Consider the following 26,554-nt stretch of genomic DNA (forward strand, 5'->3'; position numbering starts at 1 on the left):
CCTGGGCTCCACCCCCAGACCCCCCCAAAAAATGTGCGCTGAGCAGAGCAGTAGTATTAGTAATGAAAGTCTCAATTACTAGGGGTCTCTTGGGCTGAGGCGTTTAGGGCCACTTTGAGCAGCACAGGGAGACCCTATCTCTTTCAAAAGGCCAAAAGAGCTGGTTGTGGTGGCGCACACTTACAATCCCAGCTCTTGGAGGCTGAGACAGGAAGATCGCGTAGGTTCAAGGCCAGACTCAGCTACTTAGTGAGGCTCTCAGCAATTTAGTGAGACCCTGTTTCCAAATAAAATATAAAATAGGAAATAGATCTGGGAGTATAGCCCAGAGGTAGAAAAGCCCCTGGGCTCCACCCTCAGTACCACACACACACACACAAAAAGTAGATGAGTAGGCTTGGGTATCGATAAAATAGTATGGCCATTTTAAACATTAGAATTAAAATTTGCAATGAAACTATTTTATATCTTTTTTACTCTAGGAAGTTAAACCGAATTTAACAGAGAGAATTCAGGACTATGACGTGTCTCTTGATAAAGCCCTGGATGAGCTGATGGACGGCGACATCATAGTGTTCCAGAAGTAGGTGCCTTTGGCTTCCCCTCGCTTCCTTCTACTGTCAGAAGTGTGTGGACAGTTTTAGAGACAGGAATTGTTGGACGCCGCTGAGTGTTGACAGTAGCAATGCTCTTGCACTTCCTAAAGATGTCCACAGTGATCTTGATAGCAGTTAGTAGTGTATAAAAATTATTTTTGAGAGCTGGGTGTGGTGCAGCACGCTTGTAATCTCAGCATTTGGGGGGCTGAGACAGGAGAATCACAGTCCCGACAGCCTCCGCTACTTAGTGAGCCCCTCCACAACTTAGACCCTGTTTGAAAATAAAGAATAAAAAAATAGGGCAAGTCTTTTTGAGTTATTTTTCTTCCCTTAAAACATTTGAAGTTAAAATTCCTTCGAATGCACCTGCTCCGTTAGCTCTCCGGTCTGTCTGGAGTGAGCTGTGGACCCACTCAGGCCTGTGGTCTGAGGCGCACAGTGGCCAGAGCCGCTTCACAGCGAGCAAAGGCTGACCCCGGCCGAGGCCCTGGTGCTGGTGCTGCACCTCGGCTGGCTCTGCGCAGGAGGCACTGGCTGTGTGCTGCTCTTGGGAACCAGCCTCTCCTGTTGCTCTAGTTAGAGTGGCACCGGCAGCTGCTTGGGCCCCGCTTCTGGTGGGGCTTTCATGATCGCGAACCTCTTGGTCACCGCCGCCTGCTGAGGGGGCCTTTTCACCAGCCACCGCGGGCCAGGACTTAATTCAGTCTGCGTGCTTTTTCTCCCCAGGGATGACCCCGAGAATGACAACAGTGAATTGCCTACCGCAAAAGAATATTTTAGAGACCTCTACCACCGCGTTGATGTCATCTTTTGTGATAAAACAATCCCCAATGACCCTGGATTTGTGGTTACCTTATCAAACAGAATGAATTATTTTCAGGTATTGAATAACTGCACTCCCTCTTTTCCACACCAGAAGGACCCGTTAACTTCCCTGATGTCAGAGAAGCTTTCTGATGGCTTTGCTTCATAAGCAGGGTTCAAGTCAGTTGTCTGGTAGACCCCTCGGGCTAAAGCTGCCTGGGAGCCGGGGCTGTGTGCACCCCACGCCCATCCACCGCCCCAGCAACCAGGGTATTGTCCCCTGAAATCTCTGTCCTGGCATAAGTCTGGGACGGCCTCACTTACAGCGTGCCAGGTGTTTAACACCATTAATAAGTAATCATCAGAAAATACACTATAGGGGAGAGGAGTTCAGAGATCCCAACACCAAAAATGGAAAAGCTACCCCATCAGACACGATGCTCCCGTGGTGCTAACCACGAGGATTATGAGCGGGTGCCAGTCAGCTCTTCACCAGAGACCCGACACTTGCCTCTGTTTCCCCCGGTGGCACCTCCAGGTCGCAAAGACAGTGGCACAGAGGCTCAACACGGACCCCATGCTGCTGCAGTTCTTCAAGTCTCAAGGGTAAGGCCGGCCCCGGACACGTCGTGGGAGCTGCCACTCCACACCTCTCGGCTTGAGAGGGGCTCGCCGGTGCGCCCACCGCAGCCAGGCCGCTGGGCACCGCCTCGCTGTGGGGAAGGGTCATCCGCCTGTGGCCGGGCTCAGGGTTGTGCCGTGCTCTCGGGAGCATTGTGTGACCAGGAGCGGGAGTGTGGAGGCGAAGCCCCATCTCCTGTGTGAGGCCAGTGCCTGGCGTGTGTGCACACTCAGGATGCGGGCGTTAGGCCAGTAAACAAGCCGTTTATTTATATGCTGTTTCCTTGTGTAGTTATAGGGATGGCCCAGGTAATCCTCTTAGACATAATTACGAAGGTACATTAAGAGATCTTCTACAATTCTTCAAGCCCAGACAACCTAAGAAACTTTACTATCAGCAGGTACGAGTCCAAATTGATGCAACTGGGTAATGAGGAGCAGGCCCGGGTTTTTGCGGAAGCATCTCTACAACTCGTGTCTCTTTTCTTAATAGCTGAAGATGAAAATCACAGACTTTGAAAACAGGCGGAGTTTTAAGTGTATATGGTTAAACAGCCAATTTAGGGAAGAGGTAAGTTTGCTTCCCACTGTGAACGTTGACTTTCATTGAATCCTGCCTATGGTTTCTACCCCCAGACCTTGAGAGCTAAAACTCAAGACACTCGCCCCTGGGCGCAGCCTGGTGGGGCCCCAGCAGTGCCCTGCCCCGCTGCCATAGCCTTGGGCCTCAGGTGGCGACAGTGCTGAGCCAGGGACCCGGCTGCTTTCCTGCGCAGTGGGGAGCTTTGGGTGGGTGTGGCGGTGCCTGCTCGGCCGGCCGGAGTGTGCAGACATCGGTGCTGCCGCAACCCAGGCCGCCGGAGCAGAGGTGTAGCCAGCCGCCACCCTCCAGGGCCCCTTTGCTCTCCCCTAGCTCCTTAGGTGTGGAGGGAGCCCTGAGGCCTAAGCGCCTCCTGTTTCGACTCCATGGGGCTGAAGCCGCAAGGCCGGCCTCAGGCCTTCTCTGCACTAGCTTTTTTTTCTTGATGTGGGGAGAACTGGAAAGGCTGTGGCTGAGCCCCTGGGGACCGCCTCCCCAGAAGCTGTGTGGCGAGCCTTCCACAACCAGGCGGCATTTCCTCTCCATCCTGGCCTGATCCTGGGGCTGGGCAGATGTTTCCCGTGAGGGGATCCACGGCACGGGGCTATGGGCAGGGTGGAAGGAGGCCGGCCTGGAGAGCTTGCACGAGGCCAAGTTTCTCTCCCTCTTCAATCAAGTCCATTATAGGAGTCGTTGCCTTTATTAAACAGCCATGTCCGGTCTCTCCTTAGGAAATAACACTATATCCAGACAAGCACGGGTGTGTCCGGGACCTGTTGGAAGAATGTAAAAAGGCCGTGGAGCTCGGAGAGAAAGCATCAGGGAGACTTAGGCAAGTGCTTCCCGAGGCTGAGGGGGGAGCGGTCCTGGGACTGCCCACTCTGCACACGAGCCCCGGGCCAAGGCCTCCTGAAACTAGCGAGCGGCCGGGGTCTGGATGGAGTTCCTAATTCAGCCATTTCCTCCTCCCTCCTGGTCTGACCGTGTTACTAGCTGCAGTGATAGAGAAGCCCCTGAGAGGCAGGGTGACTTGATTGGGTTTGAGGTCAACCTGGAGCTCCTCTCGGGACTCTTGGCTGACAGCCCAGGTGAGGCCGAACGCGCGCCAGAAGCCCAGGCCACTTGTGGTCAGCGTGGCCTTGGGGCCAGCCCGGAGGTCACGTGGCCTCTGGGCAGTTAAGCTCTCAGAACGGTCTCCTTGTAAACTCACTTAGCTAAGGAGGCCAGTATCACCTCAAGTGGAGTGAGCAAAGGCCAGCTCGCCTTGGATTCCCTGTGGGAAAGGTCAACAGCACCGTCCTAGGACTCCCAGCTCGCAGGCATCTGCTTCTTTCTGACTTTCCCAATCTCTTATTTAAGAAAAGAAAAGAGAAAAAGGAAAACGATAGGCATATCTTGGTAGCATGACAGGCATGTTTTCTTTATTGGGTATTTTGATTTTGGTACTGCAATTGAACCTGGGGTGTTTTATATTTGAGCTACAACCTCAGCCCTTTTTATTTTAAAACAGGGTCTTGCTAAATTGCAGAGGGTATTCTTGAACTGTCTCAGCCTCCCAGCCACTGGGATTTCAGGTGTGCCACTGCACCGGCTGATGTGGTTTCTTTCCAAACACGATTCGTTTGTGTTGACATTTTATATTTACCCAAGCGTGTGTACTTCACTGTTGGCCCTTGTTTTTCCTTCATTCAGGCTGCTAGAAATTGTAAGCTACAAAATTATCGGTGTGCATCAAGAAGATGAACTATTAGAATGTTTATCTCCTGCGACGAGTCGAACGTTTCGAATAGAGGTAACTGGCCCTTGTTGGCCCAGAAAGAACTGGTGGCCCCTCAGGCAGCTCAGCCCTCCGCTGCCTGTGTGAAGAGCACCGCAGGCTGTACAGTGGCCTGAGTTTGCTTCATGTACTAGTAAAGTGGGCTTCGAGGTTAATTTTATTCTTCCAGATTTTGGAAACGTTCTTTTATGAGGAAATGACATAGAATGCGAAGTTCCCATTTCTGTCATTTTCCTGGTAGAGTCTGGGGACCTGAGTTCCGTCACCTTGTCACTCGGCCATCTCGCCTTCCACCTCGCCTCCCCAAACTCCACGTCTCCCCATCCTCGCCTCCCCGCCGCCTCGGCGCTCATCGTCTGCCCTCTGATACGAATTTAAAATGAGCACCAACAGATCTGAGCAAAAACTAGGGATCACCTTAACTTTAGAGTTGGGACATTTCTGTAGTAACTACAGAACTACATTATTTTTTTTCCCGAAAAAATTTAAGTATTGTCTTCTGGCTCCAAACTCGCATTATTTTAATTATATTCATCATGACATTTTGCCAAAAATATGATAGCGGTAGGCAGCTCCTCGTCACTGTAACAAGACAGCGGAGATCCGCAGTGTACCAGGAGGAGGGCGGCCCCACCTGCCGGCCCTGCTGCTGTGGGGTCTGCGAGGAGGCCCCTTCCTCACCTGGAGGGACAGACACAGTGAAGGGACCAGGCTCTCCGGCCCAGAGACCGGACCTGGCCTCTGGGAGTAGAAGTGAGGATTTAAACACAGCCGCCCGCCCCTGCTGACTGCGCTCTGTTGACGTGTCCCCAGGAGATACCGTTGGACCAGGTCGACATCGATAAGGAAAACGAGATGCTCATCACAGTGGCCCACTTCCACAAAGAGGTATTTGGGACGTTTGGAGTTCCGTTTTTGCTGAGGATACACCAGGTAAGAGTTGTGCGGTGGGTCAGAGCCGGCAGTGGGGCTGGGGCTCTCCCGGGGAGGACGGCGGGCCTGAGCGCACAGTCCTTTCCCTTCCAGGGCGAGCGCTTCCGAGAGGTGATGAAGCGGATCCAGAGCCTGCTGGACGTCCAGGAGAAGGAGTTCGAAAAGGTGCGCTGGCCCTGCGCGGCGGAGCCGCCGGCCTGTGCTCCCGGATAGGAGCTGTGCGCGTGCGGAAATAACGGGGAAGTCTCACTTTTTGTCTTGTAGTTTAAATTTGCAATTGTAATGATGGGTCGGCACCAGTACATCAACGAAGATGAGTATGAAGTAAATTTGAAGGACTTCGAGCCGCAGCCTGGTGAGCGCCCTCTCCTTGGGGATCCGGGGAGGGTGGGCGGCCCCTCAGTGGCCAGTGCTTGTGGCGGGGGGGCTGCAGGTGAGTGAGCAGCGGGGGTCGGGGGGACTCTGGCCGCCCGAGGGCCTCATGGGCTCTTCCTTCCCACCAGGTAACATGTCTCATCCCCGGCCTTGGCTGGGGCTGGACCACTTCAACAAAGCCCCGAAGAGGAGTCGCTACACCTACCTTGAAAAGGCCATTAAAATCCATAACTGACTTCCTTGGCCAGTGTGTTGAAGGCGAGGGACAGCGGTGGGTGTGCCCCTTTTTAACAGCGTAGAACTTTGGTACACGTTTGCTCTAGCCGAAGTCTCCAGCAAGAGGATTTGCTGCTGTTAATTTTATTTTGTTGAGGCTGTTCAGTTTGGCTTCTATGTATCTATTGACTGCCCTTTTTGAGCAAAATGAAGGTGTTTTTATAAAGCTTGGATGCCAAGGAGAGTTATTTTATGGTAACCACACTGCAAGGCGCTATCAGCCTACGGGGAGAAGAGGTGCCCAGGAGGCGGGCCGCCCGGGGGCTGTGGCTGGGTCCCGGGCGTTGCTGCCCGGGGGGCTGCCTGGCCCCCGCCAGCCCAGCCCTGCAGCTAGCAGCTGGGGTTTAGGCTCGTCCGAATCACTTCCCTCAGTTACACTTTCAATGACCTTTTGTGCATCTGTAAAGGCGAAACAGAGAACTCACAACCTAATAAATAGCGCTCTCTCCTCCCTGTGCGCTGTCGGCCTTCTCGGTTCCTCGCCTCCAGCTGCCCGGGTCTTTTAATAAACTCTCACTTCGGTCAGCCACTACTGTCTGCAGCCCGTTGGCAAGGCGGATGCACTGAATACAGTCCTGACAGACATTCTGGGGTCTTTTTGTCCGATTGGAAATGTTGTGAAATGCAGTTAAGGTTTACTCTGCTGCCCTGGCAAACTTAACAACGATCTCCACAGTTGACACGAGCAGGTTTGAAAGAGTTACAGGGAGAATCCCGCCAAGTGGACCGGACGGAGCGGCAGGGAGGGAGCTGTTAGCAAGAGGGCATGCTCACTCGTGGTTAGTAAGCTGTTGACTTTGTAAAAAGGGTAAAATAAAAAGGAAAAATGAAATTGTATATTTAATGAATGAACATGTACAATTCGCCCGGGCCTCGCCGAGGGCGAGTGCAGGCGGTCTCACTGATGTCCATACTCATTGTGTGCGGTTTTATTTCCACCCCGCCTCATTTCCTTTTGTTTGGAGCTAATGCCAGCTGCCTGTCTAGTTTTGAGTGCAGTAAATAGAATCAGCAAATCACTCTTTATTTTTCCCCCTTTTCCAGTATTTTTTTGTTTCTGTAGCAGCAGTGTACACCAACTCTTCCTGTATATTGCCTTTTTGCTGGAAAATGTTGTATGTTGAATAAAATTTTCTATAAAATCTGTAATTCAGTGAGTGCCGTGGAAGCACAGGGTGGCTTCTGCGCTCCCCGGACACAGGCTCGGGAGGCCCTTCCCCAGCCGAAGGAGGTGTGCTGAGAGGCGTTTCTGGGTGGCAGGGTGTGGCTCTGTCTGGTAAGTTTGAGTCCAAGGCAGGATACCAGCCAGACCTGGAAGTGTAAGGAGGTGCTGCTAGCCAGAGGGCCCTGGCTCCAGCCTGCAGAGGAGCAGTCAGGGCGGGTGAAGCCGCCCTGGTGTTTTTTAGGTGTGGGCTGGGGTCTGTAGTCTTCAGACACTCGCCTCCGTTTCCCCCTGGGACACACGACCTCCTCTGTGGCGGGTGCTGTGCTCCCCTTCCCAGTCCCCAGGTCCAGCACCAGGAGTTTGAGTTCATGTAACTGGTTCTGAGGAGATGTGAGTGGGGCTTCTTAAATGTAAGGGAAGAGAAGGAGCCGCAGGGGGGGCTGGCTCCAACCCCCAGGCCACGGCAGCCCTCCTGTACCTGCAAAACGTGGCCACCTGTGGCGGCAGGGGCCTGAAGCCGGCGAGCCCGTCCGCGTGCCGAGATGAGCAGGGAGGCGCCGGGACGCGGCGTGCGCCATCCTCCCCGTCCGCAGTTACCTAGGCTCGGCCGCAAGGCACCGCGCGGCCCTCGTGGGAACTTCCCTGGAAAGGACTCGCCGCCTCTGCAGTGTGGAGCCGCCCGGGTCAGCGTGCCCATGGAAGACGGCCGTGCGCCAGCGACGCACGTGGGCGCTGCTGTTAGAATAAACGTGTCATATCAGAGAACCAATCTGTGCCCACACGGGTGGGGCTTTGGCGCACAGGGAGGCGGGACCCTCTGCGTGTGGTGTAGGTCCCGGGGCTGAAGCGGGGAAGCGGGTGGGGGGTGAGAATCGCACCCAAGCTTCACGGCTTCTTGTGAGGCCAGTGTTCCCTGGGGCCCAGACAGACCACTCTAACGAGTAGATAGGTCCACTGGGGAAAGTGGGTGGGAGCTGGGCCTCGCCCCTCAGGGAAACACTTAAATCCTGTCCAGTTAGCACCGTGTCCCCAGCGCTTTGTGGGGCTCGTTACATGGCGTTCTGTCGGCCTGGCCCTGTCCTGACGGCACTGTCCAGCAGAACCTGCTGCTGAGGCAGGATAGTCTATCAAGTACTGGGTGCAGCGGCCACGTGGGCCTCCCTCTGCTGAGGGAGCAAAGTGCTTTTGGTCGACTTAGGTCCTCCCTGCCCCTAGCGTCTGTCGTAATGGGTGAGTAGGTGTGTGTGGCCCTGGGGATTTAACCCAGGGGCATTTTGCCTCTGAGCTACACCCTCAGCCCATTTTTATTTATTTTTTTATTTTATTTTATTTTTTTTTTTGGATCTGGGGATGGAACCCAGGGGCATTCAACCTCCGACCTACAGCCCCTGCTCTATTTTTTATTCTTAATTTTGAAACTGAGTCTTACTGAGTTGCAAAGGGCCTCACTAAGTAGCTGCGATTGTCCGCAAACCGCGATCCTCTGGTCTCAGCCTCCCGAATGCTGGGATTACAAGTGTGCGCCACCACGCCCAGCTCCATTTTTAATTTTTTTTTTGTTTTTTTTGTTTTTGTTTTTGGTGGTACTGGGGTTCCTGGAAGCCCTTCTACCTCCGGGCTACACTCCCAGACCTATTTTATATTTTTGAAACAGGGTCTCTTACGCCAGCGCGGCTGGCTTCGAACCTGCGCGATCCTCCTGTCTCTGCCTCCCAAGCACGGGGATTACAAGCGTGCGCCACCACGCCCGGCTCATTTTTTAATTTTGTGACAGGGTCTTGCTGTTTTTTGGAGAGTCTTTGTTGCTGAGGTTGGCTGCGAACCCGCAGCTTCCTGTCTCAGCCTCCCAAGTACTGGTATCACAAGTGCCTGCCGCCATGCTTGGTTCAGTGGATAACGCTTCTTACAGGATTCTCCTCACCTTTGGGGGTCAAGCCCCAGAGCCAAACCTGCCGGCCGCCCTTTCCTCCATCTGCATGGCTTCGGGTTTCTACAGAGCCTGTTTGTGCATGGCTTGGCATCTAGGTCAGGCAGTGATGCCAGCCTGAAGCTGCGGGCGGGGCTGGGTGTATCCTCCCTGGCCTTGGCCCCTCACCCTCCGCCTGGCAGTGGGGAGAGCTACAGGCGTCTGGCAGGGAGCGGGCACACGTAGATGGCAGAGCCCTGCCGCGCCCCTGCTGTCCCCTGGCGATAGGCGGGGTGGGGCAGTCCTGGCTTGTGCCCCAGTGGGATGGACAGCAATGGCTGATGGGGCTGCTAGGGTTAGCCCTGTTCCCTCTGCCTGAGCCACCGCTGCTGAGCACTGAGCTGGCCAGGCGCTGTGCTGGGACTTGAGGCTGGCAGGAGGCCTCAGGGCAGCTCCGGGGGGCCTCATGTGGGCTCACCGCCCACCTGCCTTCTCCAGGACCCCCAGCTCAGGCCTCCTTGGCCGGTGGATCGGACCTGTTCTCAGTGTCGGCTCCAGGGACGGCCTGACTCCCTCAGCCCTGACGTCTTCTTGGTGATACCTGTGGCCACCCTCGACGCCCTGCGTGGAGGGTAGATCCTGCTAGGGAAGGGGCTCCTTGTCCCCACCTTGGCGCTATTATAGCCACGGCTGCCCTTTGTGAAAAGGAGGAGACAGTTTACGCCAGGTTGTGTGTAAGGTGGGGGCAAGATGCGGTCATCCCTGTGGGTCAGGACATCTGTGTGAGATCCCCCACCTTTGAGATGTCAGAGGCTGGGCATGGTGGTGCACACTTGTAATCCCAGCTTTCGTGGGCGGGGGGGGGGGTGCTGAGACAGGATGTCGGTTTGCGGAGACCCTGTCTCGGGGCTAGGGGTGTCGCTCTGAGGTGGAATGCCCCTGGGTTCCATCCCTAGTACTACACAAAAAAAAGATGTCAGCTGGCATGTCCCTAGTGCCTTACCGTCCCACCCATGGGACTGGTTGTCCTGGAGCTCGTCCGTGTGCAGTGAACAGGGCTTTGCATACCGTGTCAACCAGAGGAGCCAAGACCGACAGTGGGCCCTGTCCCAGGACGGTGCTCCGTGGATCCAGGTGAAAGCCAGCTAAGTAGCTCAGAGAGCGGCGGAGTCGGGACAGGAAGGCGCCAGCTACGTAGGGTTCGGGCTAACCGAGCGAGCATGTCCAGCAGGACCAGGTGGCCTGCGCCTCTTGCTGCTGCGGCCTGGACGCCTGCAGACTCACCAAAGATAAGACTTTTCCTCTGGATCACGAAGGTGGCCTTCTTTCCCAAGACCCCATGGCCTCGCCAGACCAGCGGCTGCCCACTGTATCAACCGGGCCTCCCTGGCTCACTGCTGACGTGGCGTTCGTCTGATGTGTTGCAAACCCGAGGGCACCACCGTCAGGTACTCACCGAGCTTCCCGGTTGCTTGGTCTTTCTAAAGCACCATCTAATCTTAAACATGCTGCTAAACTGGGCCTCCGTGTGGGTGCTGGGGTCAAGCCTCCCAGTCCTGCGGCAGGGGCCAGCTCAAGTTAGGTTTCCGGGGCCTCCCGCCAGGGTGAGAGGCACAGCCGCCAGGGCCTTCAGATCTGGAGAGCTCTGCCCTGGAGCTCGTCCCTCCCGTCTGCTGTGACAGAAGGACCTGCGTGGCCTTGGGCTGGGTGGCTTTTGCCTAAGCTTCCAGGAACCTCTCAGCCTAGGTCTGCTAATAAGTCCACCCCTGCGGGCTTCTCTTAGAGTTACTATATTTGCACCACCTGGCTCTGCATCGTGGGCCAGGATAGCACTGCCCTCCCGGTGTGGCTGTGGGCATTTCAAGTCCTGGTACAGTTCAGAGAACTACCCTAGCTGGGCCGGCAGCTAGCTTCCTGTTAACGTTTTTCTCTTGTTTTTCTCTTTGCCATGTGTGTGTGTGTGTGTGTGTGTGTGTGTGTGTGTGTGTGTGTGTGTGACTGAGGATGGAACCCAGGGGCCTTCTACCTCCAAAGTACACCTCTAGACCTATTTTATTTGGAAACAAGGTCTCGCTAAATTGCTGAAAGCCTCACTAAGCTGGTGAGGCTGGCCTCGAACCCATAATCCTTCTGTCTCAGACTCCCAAGTTCTGGGATCACAAGCCTGTGCCACCATGCCCGGCTCAGAGCGATACTTTATATTTTACAAAACTAAAAAAAAAAAAAAAAATCATCCAGTCAGACACTGGATTTTCCTTCACCCCATGGCCCTTCCTCTTCTGGTCCCCAGACCCATTTTACCCAGCGTGGGTCCCACTCAGGTCAGTGTGCGGCGGTGGTCTGTGAAGGGGTCCTAAGTGTTTATGATATCAGTGAGGAGCCAACCCCCGCTAGGTCCTGCAGGTGCTAGGCTGAGTCAGGAACCTGGGGAACATGGCGGAGACCAGAGAATGCTGGATGGAACTGGACGCCGAGCAGGGAAGCAGGGCCATGGGGGTAGGGGGAGCCGCCAACTCATTGAATGGGTGGAAAGAGGGGAGAGGAAGAGGTTGCTTCAGGGCGGAGGGGACAACTGTGGGGGCTGCTTGGCAGAGTCGGTGACCAGAGGTGGCAGCGCCGTCCACAACCACACAGCCCATGCTGGGGGAGAAGAGGGTGTCCCCCCGAGACCTGTGGGTTTGGCAGGCCCCGGGGCATCCTAGGGAGGTGGCTGTGAGATGCGGGAGCTGGAGAAGAGGCCCAGCTCGGGACTCTGAGAGGACTGGGCGGGCTGAGGGAGCCCACAAGGAGGTGGTGGCTGGACATCAGCAAAGGACGCAGCGTGAGGCTCGAGGGCCGGTTGTGTGGCAGTTAGCAGCAGGTCACGGTCCACCAGGCGAGGGCAGGGGTGGGGGTGAGCCTCGAGGGATGCACCTTGGGGTGACCGGAGCGCAGGCTCCCTGCAGAGACGGCAGGCTTCCCCTAGACAGAGGCGATGGCAGGGAGGCAGGGAGGTGGGAGATGGTCCGCAGGCTGTGGCTCCTGGAGAGGAAAGGACAGACCTCACGCTCCATCCTTGGTCTACCGAGGGCCGCCAGCAGAACACACAGGCATTTATTCCGCAGCAGTCACAGGCGGCGGTGGTGTAAGAGCTCCCGCTGGCACACAGGGCAGGAGTGGCTCACGTCCATCAGGCTGTTCATGCAGAAGGGGAGGAAACAGCAGCCCAGAAAGCACCTGTGTCAAGCAGAGGCGGCTGAGAGACAGCAGCAGCCCCAGAGCCCTCGCCGCCCTGCCCCGGGGCTGCCCAGCCGGCGCTGACACTGCTGGGGTGACTTCGGGCCAGGGGGCCAGGCATCGCCCCATCCATCCCGCACGGGTGTTGGGGCAGAGGGCCCTTCCTCCGAGGGCGGTGAGAAGCCGATTTGGGGCCTTCACCGTCCTGTCTTTGACAGTCCTGCGGGCCAGCACCCCAGACCAGCGGGGACCCCACGCCACTCACCCAAACACAAAGAGGCCTGTGCACAGCAGCCAGGTGAGGAGCCCAGGCACCGGGGAGGTCACCGTGATGATGTAGTTTCCGCAGTAGGGACAGATCATCTGCATGGGCATGGAGGCTGTGGTCCTGGGCATTGTGTACACCCCTGGGGGGTGGGAGATCAGTCAGACCCCCACCATCCCTCCCACCGTCCACCTCACCCCACACTGCGGCTTCTCGCCTCTGTGATCCACTAAGTATCGAAGGCCTTGCGGCTGGGGCCCCACATCCCACCACCCACCTGCCTCTTAGCCATGGGGGCTCCCCGGGTCCAGACCCCCGGCTTCCTGCTGAAGTGAGGACAAGTCAGGGAATCAAACCTCTGGGTTCAAACAGGGTCCCCACCATCCCATGAGTTCCCAGTTTTCTTGGACCACCTAATTAGCCAGAGCCAGCTGGGTGTGGTGGCGCATGCTTGTAATCCCAGCGTTTGGGAGGCTGAGACGGGGAGATCGTGGTCTAGGACAGCCTCAGCTATTTAGTGAGGCCCTGGGCAACACAGTGAGACCCTGTTTCAAAGTAAAGAACAAAAAATAGGGCTGGGGGTGTAGCTCCGAGGTAGGATGCCCCTGGGTTCCATTCCTGGCACTGCAAAAAAAAAAAAAAACACCCCAAAACTGAATCCATCCCCAGCCCTGCCCCACGCCCCAGCTAAACCCGCTGCCTGAAAGGACAAACCTTCTGTGCACCTGTATTTTACTTGGACCAAACAAAGTGTGCTTAGTGACCACGGCCTTAACCCAGGTGCGGGGCACACGCCTGAATCCTAGTACTTGGGAGGCTGAGACGGGAGGATCGCACGCTTGAGGACAGTCTCAGCAAGTGGTGAGGCTCTTACCAACCTAGCAAGACCCTGTTTCAAAATACCAAAAAATAGCAAGCCAGCTACTGTAAACCCCAGGACTGGGGGGGCTGAAACAGGAGGATGGCAGGTTCCGAGGCCCTCCGCAACTTAGTAAGACCTTGTTTCAAAATAAAGAATAAAAAACAGGGCTGAGGGTATAGCTTGGAGGTTGAGTACCCCTGGGCTCAATCCCCAGTTCCACAAGTAAGTAAAATAAAGATAAACATAAAACAAAATGGTGGCCCTTTTGGGTTTGGGGTGGTTCTATTTGTTTTTCTGTGTGGCTTCTGTGTTCGCTTAGCATGCAGGAAGGACTGGGTCCAGTCCCAAACCAGAGGGGAACCATTCGAGGGCTTTTTGTTTTGAAAAAGGGTCTCACTGAGTTGTGGAGGGCCTCACTAAGTAGCCGAGGCTGGCCGCAAATCTCCATCCTCCTGTCTCAGCCTCCCGAGTACTGGGATGGCAGGCGTGCACCACCACGCCTGGCTGACGTGGAAGCCTATCCCCAGTCCAGCCTGAGCTTGAGAATTCCTTGGGAAGTTGGTTTAGAATCCCAGAGCCCAGGCCTCACCTTGGGGGCTCTGCCCTCCTCAGTAGTTGCGAGGGGGAAGACAGGGTAGAGGGGTGTTCGCAGGGCGTTCACCGTATAAATATTGCTGGAGCCCGGCATGGTGTAATCTCAGTATTTGGGAGGCTGAAACAGGAGGATCGCCTCTACATCTCAGTAGACTATTTCAGAATAAAAAATAAAACAGAGCCGGGCGTGGTTGAGCATGTGTGTAATGCCAGCACTTGGGAGGCTGAGACAGGAGGATCGCGGTTTGTGCACGGCCTCAGCCACTTAGACCCTTTGCAACTCGGTAAGACCTGTTTCAAAATAAAGAATAAAAAAAAATAGTGCTCGCTGGGCATGGTGGCGCACGCTTGTAATCCCCGCGCTTGGGAGGCTGAGACAGGAGGATCATACAGGTTCAAAGCCAGCCTCAGCTACTTACTGAGGCTCTCAGCAATTTAGTGAGACCCTGTTTCCAAAAAAATATATAAAATAGGCCTGGGAGGATAGCCCGGAGGTAGAAAGCCCCTGGGTTCCACCCCTAGTACCACACACACACACACAGACGCGCGCGTGCGCAAAAAAAAATAGGGCTGGAGGTGTAGCTCAAAGGTAGAATGCCTCTGGGTTCCATTACCACAAATAATACCAATACCACAAATAATAATAATTAATAATAATATAATATCCTAGCACTTGGGAGACTGAGACAAGAGGATCTTGGTTTGCGGATAGCCTCAGCTACTTAGGCACTTTGCAACTCAGACCCTGTTTCAAAATAAATAAAAAATAGGGCTGGGGGTGTAGCTTGGAAGTAGAATACCCCTGGGTTTCATCCCCAGTACCACAAACAAACCTTTCTAGAGAGCACCTGTTGTATACCAGCCTGGTCCCCAAGCCCTCACATCAGAGAGCGGTGCTTTGGTTATGAGTAGCTCCTGGGAGCCAGGGCTCCCATTTTAATCGATTTTAATTGGCGGGCCTTGGGGCTGCGGGCTGGGCTGGGCTGGGCTGGGGCTCTGCACTCACCAGTGTGATGGGTCTGCGAGAATTGCGGGTACTGAGTAGAGCCTGGGTTTCCCACAGGAGGAGAATAGGGAGGCGGCGCCTCTTTGGGAGGCCCTGGATCTTGAGGAAGAAAAAGCGCTTTAAGGTGCCAGCTCTCAGCCGATCACATCAGCCCCTGCAGAGAAAGTGTGACCAGCCAGAAGGGGAGTCCAGGTGCTCACAACCAAATCAGGGTCTTGCCAAGTTGCTGAGAGGTTCGCTAAGTTGATGAGGCCAGCCTCAAGCCTGTGATCCTCCTATTGCAGCCTCCCAATTACAGGCATGTGCCATGATGCCCAGCTGAGCCCCTCGATCTTAAATGGTGGGGGCAATGGGGCGACCGGGTGCCTGTGCGCTTTCCTGGAGAGCCATGAAGCATTCACATGGGGCTTGGGTGCTGTGTCTACCTCCAGCCTCTTCTGTCCCTCCAGGAGAGGAGTCTGGTGGCTTGAGATGGGCTCCTGGGACACCCTCCACCCAGCACCTGCTCCCAGAGTGGGAGCCACCTCAAGACACGCCCCAGTTTACCCACAAAGTCCTGACTCTGCGGGAGAGAGAGGTGGGTTTCGTAGCCATCCAGGACCCAAAATCCATACCCATCTTAAAGATGAAGACGTGGGAGGTGAGGGTGGCATTCAGGCCTGGCTGCCTGCTGCCGGGGGGGGGGGGTCATGCCAACCTCAGCTCGTGAGCGGTGCCCAGCCCTAGTCAACCCTCTGAACCCATCCCTACAGCCCAAGGCCTTTCAGAGGAGAGAGCTGCCCAGGACTGCCGCTCTCCCAGGGCCACATGGCTGCGCCCCAGCTGGCCGGACCCCCAGCCCACCGGCCTGGCTCATGTCTGGGCCCCGGGGAGGATAAGGCCACGCCAGATGTGGGAGAGTCCTGAGCCCTGCCGGATGAGATCCCTATGACCTTCGAAGAGAGGGCTCATGGGGTGCGGGCCTGCCCACTGAACCTGTTGGGTCACCTCGGTGGCAGGAGGTAGGGGTCCTTGGGTAGAATAGGTCCCAGGCTGAGGGAGGCCACCATGAATCCCACCCCGCCCCCCATCCTGGCCCCTCCAGCCCCGCCCTGGAAGAGGGCAGCCTCACCCTGGGGATGGTTCCACCTTGGCATGGTGGGGGTCGTCTGCCCCAGCAGTGGGGTCTGGGCAGCCTGGGGTTTCGAGCCCTGAGCGGCAAAGCACTTGTCATGGGGTGTTCCCATGTTGGGACTGGCAGCGTGGAGGAGTGGGCGGCCTGCGGGCCATGGCCATTGTGACCTCCTCACAGTGGCCTGCCAGGCCCTTGTCCCCAGGCCCAGCAGGAGGGGTGGGGCCACCGGGGCCTGGCCTGTGGGGCTTCTGAAGACCCCAGACACCTCGCGGCTGGGAGACCTGAGGACTGGTGGAAATGACCAGGAGCCTGGACACTGCGCAGCCATCGCATCTGGCCTTCTCTGAGGAGTCCTGCGGGAGTCCACCCAAGGTCTAGCCCCGAGGATCTGTGTCCTGTCTCTTATTTATGTATTTACTTATTGTGTGTGTGTGTGTGTGTGTGTTACTGAGGATCCGTGTCCTGTCTCATTTATTTATGTATTTACTTATTTAGTGTGTGTGTGTGTGTGTGTTACTGAGTATCCATGTCCTGTCTCTTATTCTCTTATTTATTTACGTGTGTGTGTGTGTGTGTGTGTGTGTGTGTGTGTGTGTGTGTGTTACTGGGGATTAAACCCAGGGCCATTCTACCTTGAGCTACATCCCAACCCTCCTCCATTTCTTAAAAATTTTTGAAGCTGGGCGTGGTGTCTCACACACTCGAAATCCCAGTACTTGGGAGGCTGAGACAGGAAGATTGTGCGGGTTCACCCACAGCCTCAGCAAGTTAGTGAGGCCCTCCAAAACTTAGTGAGACCCTATTTCAAAACAAAGAATAAAAAACGGGGCTGGGGTATAGCTTGGAGGCAGAATGCCCCTGGATTTAATCCCCAGTACCATACACACACACACACATACAATAAAAGATAAAAAAGTTTTCTTGTTGCCAGGTGTGGTGACGCACGTTTGTAATCCCAGGATTCGGGAGGCTGAGACTGGAGGATCGCGGTTAGAGGACAGCCTCAGCTACTTAGTGAGGCCCTCTGCAACTTTGTGAGACCTTGTTTCAAAATAAAGAGTAAAAAATAGGGCAGGGGGTGTAGCCCGGAGGTTGAATGCCCCTGGGTTTCATCCCCAGACCTGCAAAAAAGTTTTCTTGATGCCGGGCGTGGTGGTACACGCTTATAATCCCAGTACTTGGGAGGCTGAGACAGGGGCATTGCACATGTTCGAAGCCACCCTCAGCTACTTAGTGAGGCTCTCAGTAACTTAGTGACACTTTTTTTCAAAATAAAATATAAAATAGGTCGGGGGGTGTAGCCTGGAGATAGAGGCCCCTGGGTTCCATCCTCAGGACCACACACACAAAAAAATGTTTTCTTAAAACAGGGTCTCATTAAGTTGTTGAGGCTGGCATTGAACCTGTGATCCTCCTTTCTCAGTCTCTCAAGTATTGGGATTACAAGCATGCACCACCATGCCCGGCTTTATTTACTTGTTCTTGGTATTGGGGATTGAAACTAGTAGCATTCTACCTCTAAGCTATAACCCCACAGCCCTCCTCCCTTTTTGTGTGGTAATGGGGATGGAACCCAGGGGCGTTCCATCTCTAAGCGACACCCCCAGGCCGATATTTTATTCTATATTTTATTCTTTATTTTGAAACAGGGTCTCACTGAGTTGCAAAGGGCCTCACTAAGTAGCTGAGGCTGGTCGCAAACTGTGAGCCTGCTGTCTCAGCCTCCCGAATGCTGGGATTACAATAGTGCACCAGCATGCCCGGCAGCCCCCATCCCTTTTTATTTTGAAACAGGGTTTCTCTAAATTGCTGAGAGCCTCAATAAGTTGCTGAGGCTGACCTCAAGCCGGTGACCCATGTACTAGGATTACAGACATGTGCCCCCAAGCCTGGCCACTTCTTCATATTTAAAAACGTCTGCAAGCCGGGCGTGGTGGCGCACGCTTGTAATCCCCGCGCTTGGGAGGCGGAGACAGGAGGATCGCGCTGGTTCGGAGCCAGCCGCGCTGGCTTAAAAGACCCTGTTTCCAAATAAAAAAGTATAAAAATAGGTCTGGGAGTGTAGCCCGGAGGTAGAAGGGTTTCCAGGAACCCCAGTACCACCACACAAAAAATAAAAATAAAAAATAAAAACATCTCCAAGTGTCTGCCTGCAGAGGTACACATCTGTGTACAGGTGTCTGCCTCTCCTCCCTGTTTAGTTTTGGGGACACGGGTGAGATCTTACCTCTCTCTGAAACTCCGTTTTTCATTCCTCATCTGTAAAAGGGATAGCAGCAGCCACGGTTGCTGAGAAACCAAACAAGACCCAGCTGTGGTTTGTGAGAACGGCCCAGAGGAGGAATCCCCATCACCGAGGGTGTCCCCTGTGCGGAGGACAGGCTTGGCACCAAAAGCCGGGACCCTTCCCCACACTGCGGCAGGGCTTCCCCTGATGCCAAGTGATGGGGACTGAGCCTATATTGATGCTTAATAAGAGCTGTATTCATTGCTAATAAGAATAAGCTTTCATACTTAGGCAAAACAATAAAATCTTTTCTCTGGTCTCTTAAACTGTCAGCCAAGAGCTGCAGCCAATGCTAACCTCGGTCAGCTGAAAGTCAGCCGTCAGCCCAAATATGGAATGCTAAACACTAAATTCCTACCGTAGTTTAGTTTAAGGTTAAGAGAACCTGTACTAATTACCAAGTACACAAAAGAGTTATAGCCCGAGGTCTCCATCCTTTAAAAATAAGTTTTCAACATAATAATTTCTAGCAGACAGAGATAGAAAAGGGCTGAAAACTCCCCACGGACACGGGTGGATGGTACAGGCCTCCTCCGAAGCGGGCGCATCCCATGGAACCCCTGACCTTGTTACCAGGTAACACGTCTCGGTCATAAATCTAACAAGAGAGGCTGACACCGTGGGGTCATTGGTGGCCTGGGCTGCGTAAGAAGACTGTGGCCAAGCAGGATGGGAGGAGGAGATGATGAATCCTTATAAAAACTGTTCAGCACCCAAAAACTTCAGTGACTTATTTCATGTCACTCCACTGTACCTCAAAAGCAGTGCTTCCTGTCCGTCTGTCTGTCTGTCTGTCTGTCTCTTTCTGCCTTTATAATAATAAAAACTGCTTACGCTTACAGCAGAAGAGTCCTGGCTATTCTTTGCTACAAACAGGAAAGAACAAGAACCCGCAGCTCCATCTTACACCGGTATAGTCTGGCTGTCCCTCCCTAACACTAAGGACACGGGGACCTCCAAGGAGAACACGGCCTATTGGCTTGGCAGAAGCCGAATGTTAGAGACAGGTGTGGGGCACACGCTTACGATCCCAGTACTCGGGAGGTTGAGACAGGAGGATCACGGGTGTGAGGACGGTGTCAGCAAGTAGTGAGACCCTGTTTCCAAATAAAATAGGGCAGCCAGGTGTGGTGGCTTACACTTGTAATTCCTGCGCTTGGGAGGCTGAGACAGGAGGATCGTGCGGGTTCGAAGCCAGCCTCAGCTACTTAGTGAGAGAGGCTCTCTGCAACTTAGTGAGACCCTGTTTCCAAATAAAATATAAAATGGGTCTGCGAGTATAGCCTGGAGGTAGAAAGCCTCTGGGTTCCACCCCCAGTATCACCAAAAACAAAACAAAACAAAAAATAATAAAATATGGCTGGGGGGTGTAGCTTTTGGAGGCAGAATGCCCCTCAGTCTGATTCCTAATACTACAAAAAGTTAAAAATAAAAAGGCTGGGGGGGGGGGTCTTGTTATCCCAGCGTTCGGGAGGCTGAGATGGGAGGATCACGTTTCACAGCCAGCCTCGGCAACTTAGAGGCCCTTTGCTACTCAGTGAGACCCTGTTTCAAAATAAAGAATAAAAAAATAGGGCTGAGGGTGTAGCTTGGAGGTCGAATGCCCCTGGGTTTCATCCCCAGTACCACACATACAAAAAAAACCCAACTATTAAAAGCAATAGCTAGCTGGTAAAAATAAAGTAATAATAATAATTAATAATAAATGAAAATAAGAAAAAAAATAAAGGGAGGGAATGGAAAAGGATAGGAAAGAGAACAATTCCCATAGATTGCTACACGGTGGTCTCTCCAGGATATGTTGTTTCTGTTTTAAAGGAAGCCAGGTGTAGTGGCTCACACTGTGTGTGTGTGTGTGTGCGTGTGCGTGTGCGTGTGTGCGTGTGCGTGTGTGTGTGTGTGTATACTGGGGCTGGAACGCAGGGGCGTTCTACATCCAAGCTACACCCCCAGAGCCCTATTTTTTTTTTTTTTTGGTGGTACTGGGGATGGAACCCAGGGGCCTTCTACCTCCAGGCTACACCCCCAGACCTATTTTATATATTTTTGAAATTTGGAAACAGGGTCTCTTAAGCCAGCAGGCTGATCTGCACGATCCTCCTGTCTCCACCCCCGAAGCGCAGGGATTACAAGCGTGCGCCACCGCGCCTCGTCCAGACCCCTATTTTTTATTCTTTCTTTGGAAACAGGGTCTCACTGAGTTGCAGAGGGCCTCACTAAGTAGCTGAGGCTGTCCGCGAACCGTGATCCTCCTGGCTCAGCCTCCCGAATGCTGGGATGACAAGCGTGCCCACCACGCCTGACCCGGCTCATGCTTTTAATTCCAGTCCTTGGGAGGCTGAGATAGGATTGTAGGTTTGAGGTCTCAGCCTCAGCAACTTCAACTGTCAGCAACCTAGCAAGAACCTGTAACTCAGAGGGGTTAAAACATTTGCAGTTCCTAAAACTAGAGGGCAAACAACAGGAAACGAACCTGACCGTGTATCAATTTGACAGCAAATCCACACAGAGGAGCCTTATTTAAATAGCTCTGTCAGCGGGGCTTGGCACCCTGGGTGTGAGCGAGGAGGGAGCCCACAGCGGCTGCCGCGGCTCCGGCCATCGCCGCCAGGGGGCAGCACGTGGCCGCGGCGAGCCAGCCTCGCCACGCCTCCCTCTGGCAGAGCAGGCCCAGGGTTCCCCCAACCCTGGCAAAGAGAACCCCGTTTTCCCGGCCCCTCATGGGCCTGGCTCGGAGTGGGGAAGCCTGAGGGGTCGTGCAGCTAGCCCCAGCTCACTGTCGGACAGCCGACTTAGACCCGGGTGTCTGGACACCGGGGCACAGCCCTGGGGACATTCAGACCTAACTGGCTCCTGCAGCCTTCTGTCTTGAATTTCAGAGCTCAGGAAGAATTGAGTTTCTTTCCTTTTTTTTTTTTTTTTTTTTTGTGTGGTACTGGAGATTGAACCCACCGGCATTCTACTGCCCTTTTTAGTTTTTGTTTTGAAACAGGATCTGGCAAGGTTGCTGGGAGGCTCCACAAGTTGCCGAGGCTGTCCTCGAACCTGCGATCCTCCTGTCTCAGCCTTCCAAGTGCTGGGATTACAGGCGTGTGCCACCCTGACTGGTTTCATATTCATTTTTGTGTGTGTGTGTGATTGAACTGGGCATTTGACCTCTGAGCTACATACACCCTCAGCTTTATTATTATTATTATTATTATTAATTATTATTATTATTATTATTATTATTGCAGTACTGGGGATGAACCCCGGGGTATACTACTTCCAAGCTACACCCTGAGCTCTATTTGTTATCCTTTATTTTATTTATTTAGTGGTACTGGGGATGGAACCCGGGGGCTTTTCTACCTCCGGGCTATATGTCCAGACCTATTTTATATTTTACTTGGAAACAGGCTCTCACTAAGTTGCTGAGAGCCTCACTAAGTAGCTGAGGCTGGCTCTGAACCTGTGCGATCCTCCTGTCTCAGCCTCCCAAGTGCTGGGATTACAAGCGTGCGCCACCACGCCCGGCTCTATCCCTTATTTTGAAACAGGGTCTGAGTTGCAAAACAGTAGCTGAGGCTGTCCACAAACTGTCATCCTCCTGTCTCACCCTCTAGGATGCTGGGATTACAAGCGTGCGCCACCACACCCGGCTTTTTATGTTTATTTTGAACCAGGGTCTTGCTAGGTTGAGGAGAGTCTCATTCCTTGCCGAGGCTGTCCTTCAATCAGCGATCCTCCTGTCCCAGCCTCCCCAGGACCGCACCTGCCACAGGATCAAGTTTGACAAGAGTTCCCATCTGGAATGAACAGCTCACATTAGTTTAGTTGCTGACATGTTTAGTTGCTGATCACTGGGCCCGAAAACCATCCGCTCCGTGAGGGTAGGACTCTCAGTTTCCTTCAGAGCTGTCTCCCAGGTACTTAGCACAGCACCTGGCACAAAGTAGGTGCTCACTCAAGCTTACTGAATGAATGGGAAGTGAAGGGCGCTCCCTGCCTGGCACAGAGGACACGGGCCGTACTGAGTGTGCAGTTGATAATAATGAAGGCCGGGCATGACGGCGCGCGCTTGTCATCCCAGCATCCGGGAGGCTGAGATCGGAGGATCGCTGTTCGAGGACAGCCTCAGCTACTTAGTGAGGCCCTTTGCAACTCAGTTAGATTGTTTCAAAATAAAGAATAAAAAAATAGGGCTGGGGGTGTAGCTTGGAGGTGGAGTGCCCCTGGGTTCATCCCCAGTATATTTATAAATAAATATAAGGCTGGGGGTGTAGCTCGGAGGTAGAATGTCCCTGGGTTCAATTCCCAGAAACACACACACACACACACACACACACACACACACACACACACACACACACGGGAGGTGGCCGAGGACAGAGAGGGGGCTGTCAGAAGGAAGTGGCCCCAGCAGGCCCCGGCAGGGAAGCAGGTGTTCCTAGAGGCTGAGGCCCGCCGGCCCTCCCTGCGCCCCTGGCGGAGCCAGGCTGCCCTGATTGTAGACCTCAAGGCCACCAAGTCTGCTGTGAAACTCAGAGCTTTCAGGGGGATGCTGAGGATTTGGGGGGCGGCATGGCAAGGAAAAAAAAAAAAAGGAATCCAAGCTTCAGTTTCTTTATTTTCCTTTTTTTCTTTTTCTTTTTGTAGTATCAGGGATTGAATCGAGGGGCATTCTATCTCCGAAATACACCCTCAACTGTTTTATTCTTTAATTTTTTTTTTTTTTTTTTTTTTTTTTTTTTGCGGTTCTGGGGATGGAACCCAGGGGCATTCGACCTCTGAGCTACACCCCCTGCCCTATTTTTTATTCTTTTTTTTTTTTTTTTTTGGTACTGGGGTTCCTGGAAGCCCATCTATCTCCGGGCTACACTCCCAGACCTATTTTATTTTTGGAAACAGGGTCTCCTAAGTCAGCACGGCTGGCTTCGAACCTGCGCGATCCTCCTGTCTCTGCCTCCCAAGCGCGGGGATTACAAGTGTGCGCCACCACGCCCGGCTTTATTCTTTATTTTGAAACCGGGTCTCACTAAGTAGCTGAGGCTGCCCGCGAACCGCGATCCTCTGGTCTCAGCCTCCCGAATGCTGGGATTACAAGCGTGCGCCACCACGGCCCAGGTTATTTTTTAATATTTTTGCATTACTAGGGATGGAACCCAGGGGCCTTCTACCTCCAAGTGACACCACCAGCCCTATTTTTATTATTCTTTATTTTGAAACAAGGTCTCAGTTGCAGAGGGCCTCACTAAATAGCTGAGGTTGGCCGCAAACCACGATCCTCCTGTCGCAGCCTCCCAAATGCTGGGATTAAAAGCATGCAACACCACACCTTGCTTTATTCTTTATTTTTATTTATTTACTTATTTATTTGTGGTACTGGGGATGGAACCCAGGGGCATTCTACCTCTGAGCCACACCCCAGCCCTATTTTTTATTCTGTATTTTGAAACAGGGTCTCACTGAGTTGCAGAGGGCCTCACTAAGCAGCTGAGGCTGTCCGCGAACCGCGATCCTCCTGTCTCAGCCTCCCGAATGCTGGGATGACAAGCGTGCGCCACCACGCCCGGCTTTCTTCTTTATTTTTGAAGCAGGGTCTCACTCAGTGCAAGGGGCCTCGCTGAGTAGCTGAGGCTGGCCGAGAAGGGCCATCCTCCGGCCTCTGTCTCCCAGGTACCGGGAGATGCGCCACCACCCCTGGCCCCGCGCCTCAGTTTCTGACCTGTGAAATGGGACCAGAACAGTGGCCTTGGAGTGCTTTCTGGAAGGACAAGAAAACACGAGGCGCTTCGGCGTGAGGTGCAGGATGGGCAGCGCGTCTGAGCGTTGCTCCCCGAATTCTCCACCCTAACTACCGCAGCCGGGGGTACCGTGAGGTGAACGAGGTAGGTCCTGCAGGGCCCGGTCCCTCCTTATCTGTATTTTAAAAGTTCGTTATTTTGCTCGGCAGGGTTTTTTTTTCTTTTTTCTTTCTGGCATTAATTTTGATTCTTTTTAGGGATCGGCAGGAAAATCCTGTTCACCGTGGCTGCGTTGTCCAGCACGCTCCTAAATTCTGTCCCTCAGGCGAGTCACCCTAGACGGGGCCTACTAAACAGCGTGTACCTCAGGCCCGGCCTGTACGGTTACCCGCCCTTATGAATTTCCAATTTTCTTTTACATCTGTACTTCCCTCTGGGGAGGGCGGGAATCCAGGGTTCTGTTGGGCCTTTTAAAAGCATAGCAAGCTGGGCAGGACACACGCTTGTCATCCCCGCGCTTGGGAGGCTGAGACAGGAGGGTCGCGCGGGTTCGAAGCCAGCCTCAGCTACTTAGTGAGGCTCTCAGCAACTTAGTGAGACCCTGTTTCCAAATAAAGTATAAAATAGGTCTGGGAGTATAGCCTGGAGGTAGAAGGGCCCTGGGTTCCATCCCCACTAACACACACACACACACACACACACACACACACACACACACATCAAACTGGCGCAGCTCATGCTTTCAATCCCAGTGCTTGGGAGGCTGAGACAGGAGGATCGTGCAGGTTCAAAGCCAACATCAGCTACTTAGGCTCTCAGCAATTTAGTGAGACCCTGTTTCCAAATAAAATATAAAAATAGGTGTAGGAGTGTAGCCTGGAGGTAGAAAGCCCCTGGGTTCAATCCTCAGTACCACACACAAAAAAAAAAAAAAAAAAAAAAAGAAAGAAAAAGAAAAAAAGAAAAGAAACTCTGATCTTTTTCTGGACATCATGGTGCATGCTTGTAATCCCAGCATTTGGAAGCTGATATAGGAGGATTGTGGTTTGTGGCCAGCCTCAGCTACTTAGTGAGGCCCTTTGCAACTCAGTGAGACCCTGTTTCAAAAATAAATAAATAAATAAATAAATAAATAAATAATAATAATGATGATAATAATAGGTCTGGGGGTGTAGCTTGGAGGTAGAATGCCCCTGGTTTCCATCCCTAGTACCCACCCCCAAAAAACAACTCATCTCACTTTATTTATTTATTTATACAATTTATTTTCTGTACTGGAGATGGAACCCAGGGGCATTCTACCTGAGCTACACTTCCAGCCCTATTTTATTTTTTTATTTTGAAACAGGGTCTTGCTAAATTGCTGAAGGTCTCACTAAATTGCTGAGGCTGGCTTCAAACCTGGGCTGCTCCTGCCTCGGCCTCCCATGTACTGGGATTTCAGGTGTGCACCCACATGCCCGACTCCAATCCCACTTTGAATCCTGCTTGGTCCCAGCCCGTCCCCAGTCCTGGCCCGGAGGCCCCCGCTGTCTGATGTTTAATAACAGCTCTACTGGATTACAATCCATCCATTGCAAACATACAATTCAAGAGTTCTTAGAATATCCACAGAGTTGTGCAACTCTGGCCACAATTTTGGAATATTTGCCTTACCTCCAAAAGAAACCGGTGCCCTTGGCCATCAAGTCCACCCCCGCGCTGTTTTGCAGTGTGGGGCGAGGAACCTGGGCGCCTGCGCCGGGCAAGTGCATCCCAGCCGAGCCACCGCCCAGGCCTCCAAGGCTGCGTCCTGTCTTCCTGGGCTGGCCTACTCAGTGGATTTCTCTTACCTGCCTTCTTTCCTTGAGCACACCCAAGCAGTATAGATACTTTATTTTTTTTATGGTACTGGGGATGGAACCCAGGGGCTCCATCTCTGAGCTTACACCCCCAGCCCTATTTTTTATTCCTTAGTTTGAAATAGGGTCTCATTAAGTAGCTGAGGCTGGTCTCAAACCTGCAATCCTCCCGCCTCAGCCTCCCTAGTTGTGGGATTACTAACGTGTGCCACCACGCCCGGCTTCCTAGTTTTATCTATCGCTCAGATAAGACAACCTTTGAATACGTTTGTGAATATATATTCTCTCCTGAAAATGTCTATTTCTTAGTTTTCTTTTTTCTTTTTGCGGTACTGGGGATGGTACCCAGGGGCATTCTACCTCCAAGCTACACCCCCAGCCCTATTTTTTATTCTTTATTTTGAAACAAGGTCTCACTGAGTTGCAAAGGGCCTCACTGAGTAGCTGAGGATGTTGGCATACCGTAATCCTCCGGTCTCATCTTCCCAAATGTTGGGATTACAACCGTGTGCCACCGCGCCCGGCTCATTTCTTAGTTCTGTAAATAAATCTTTATGTCTGGCCTCTGCTGAATATTTTTCCATCATATAAGTCAAGGTCCCCCTCC

At 53.3% G+C, this 26,554-nt stretch overlaps 2 protein-coding genes across 3 annotated transcripts in view; one reads left to right on the forward strand and one right to left on the reverse strand.

The window, feature by feature from the left end:
- The window catches only part of USP7 (ubiquitin specific peptidase 7), a gene marked incomplete at both ends in the record, with an annotated part of 60,948 nt that extends 55,024 nt beyond the window's left edge, over positions 1-5,924 (forward strand). For both annotated transcript variants that reach the window (XM_080702815.1, XM_080702816.1), the window contains 11 exons: positions 483-583; positions 1,326-1,479; positions 1,942-2,009; positions 2,317-2,425; positions 2,518-2,595; positions 3,336-3,436; positions 4,297-4,396; positions 5,195-5,314; positions 5,408-5,479; positions 5,579-5,669; positions 5,818-5,924. In XM_080702815.1, coding sequence (XP_080558941.1) covers positions 483-583; positions 1,326-1,479; positions 1,942-2,009; positions 2,317-2,425; positions 2,518-2,595; positions 3,336-3,436; positions 4,297-4,396; positions 5,195-5,314; positions 5,408-5,479; positions 5,579-5,669; positions 5,818-5,924 — 1,101 coding nt within the window. The remainder of the gene's footprint in view (positions 1-482; positions 584-1,325; positions 1,480-1,941; positions 2,010-2,316; positions 2,426-2,517; positions 2,596-3,335; positions 3,437-4,296; positions 4,397-5,194; positions 5,315-5,407; positions 5,480-5,578; positions 5,670-5,817) is intronic.
- A 6,219-nt stretch (positions 5,925-12,143) lies between these two features.
- LITAFD (LITAF domain containing) lies at positions 12,144-12,627 on the reverse strand (the record flags this gene model as incomplete). The annotated part of the gene is made up of 2 exons (XM_080702423.1): positions 12,144-12,252; positions 12,518-12,627. 2 exons carry the CDS (start codon positions 12,625-12,627, stop codon positions 12,144-12,146), a joined length of 219 nt encoding a protein of 72 aa, XP_080558549.1.
- Between the last annotated feature and the right edge of the window lie 13,927 nt (positions 12,628-26,554).

Source organism: Muscardinus avellanarius, assembly GCF_963383645.1.
Source record: "Muscardinus avellanarius genome assembly, chromosome: 10".
NCBI lineage: Eukaryota > Metazoa > Chordata > Mammalia > Rodentia > Gliridae > Muscardinus > Muscardinus avellanarius.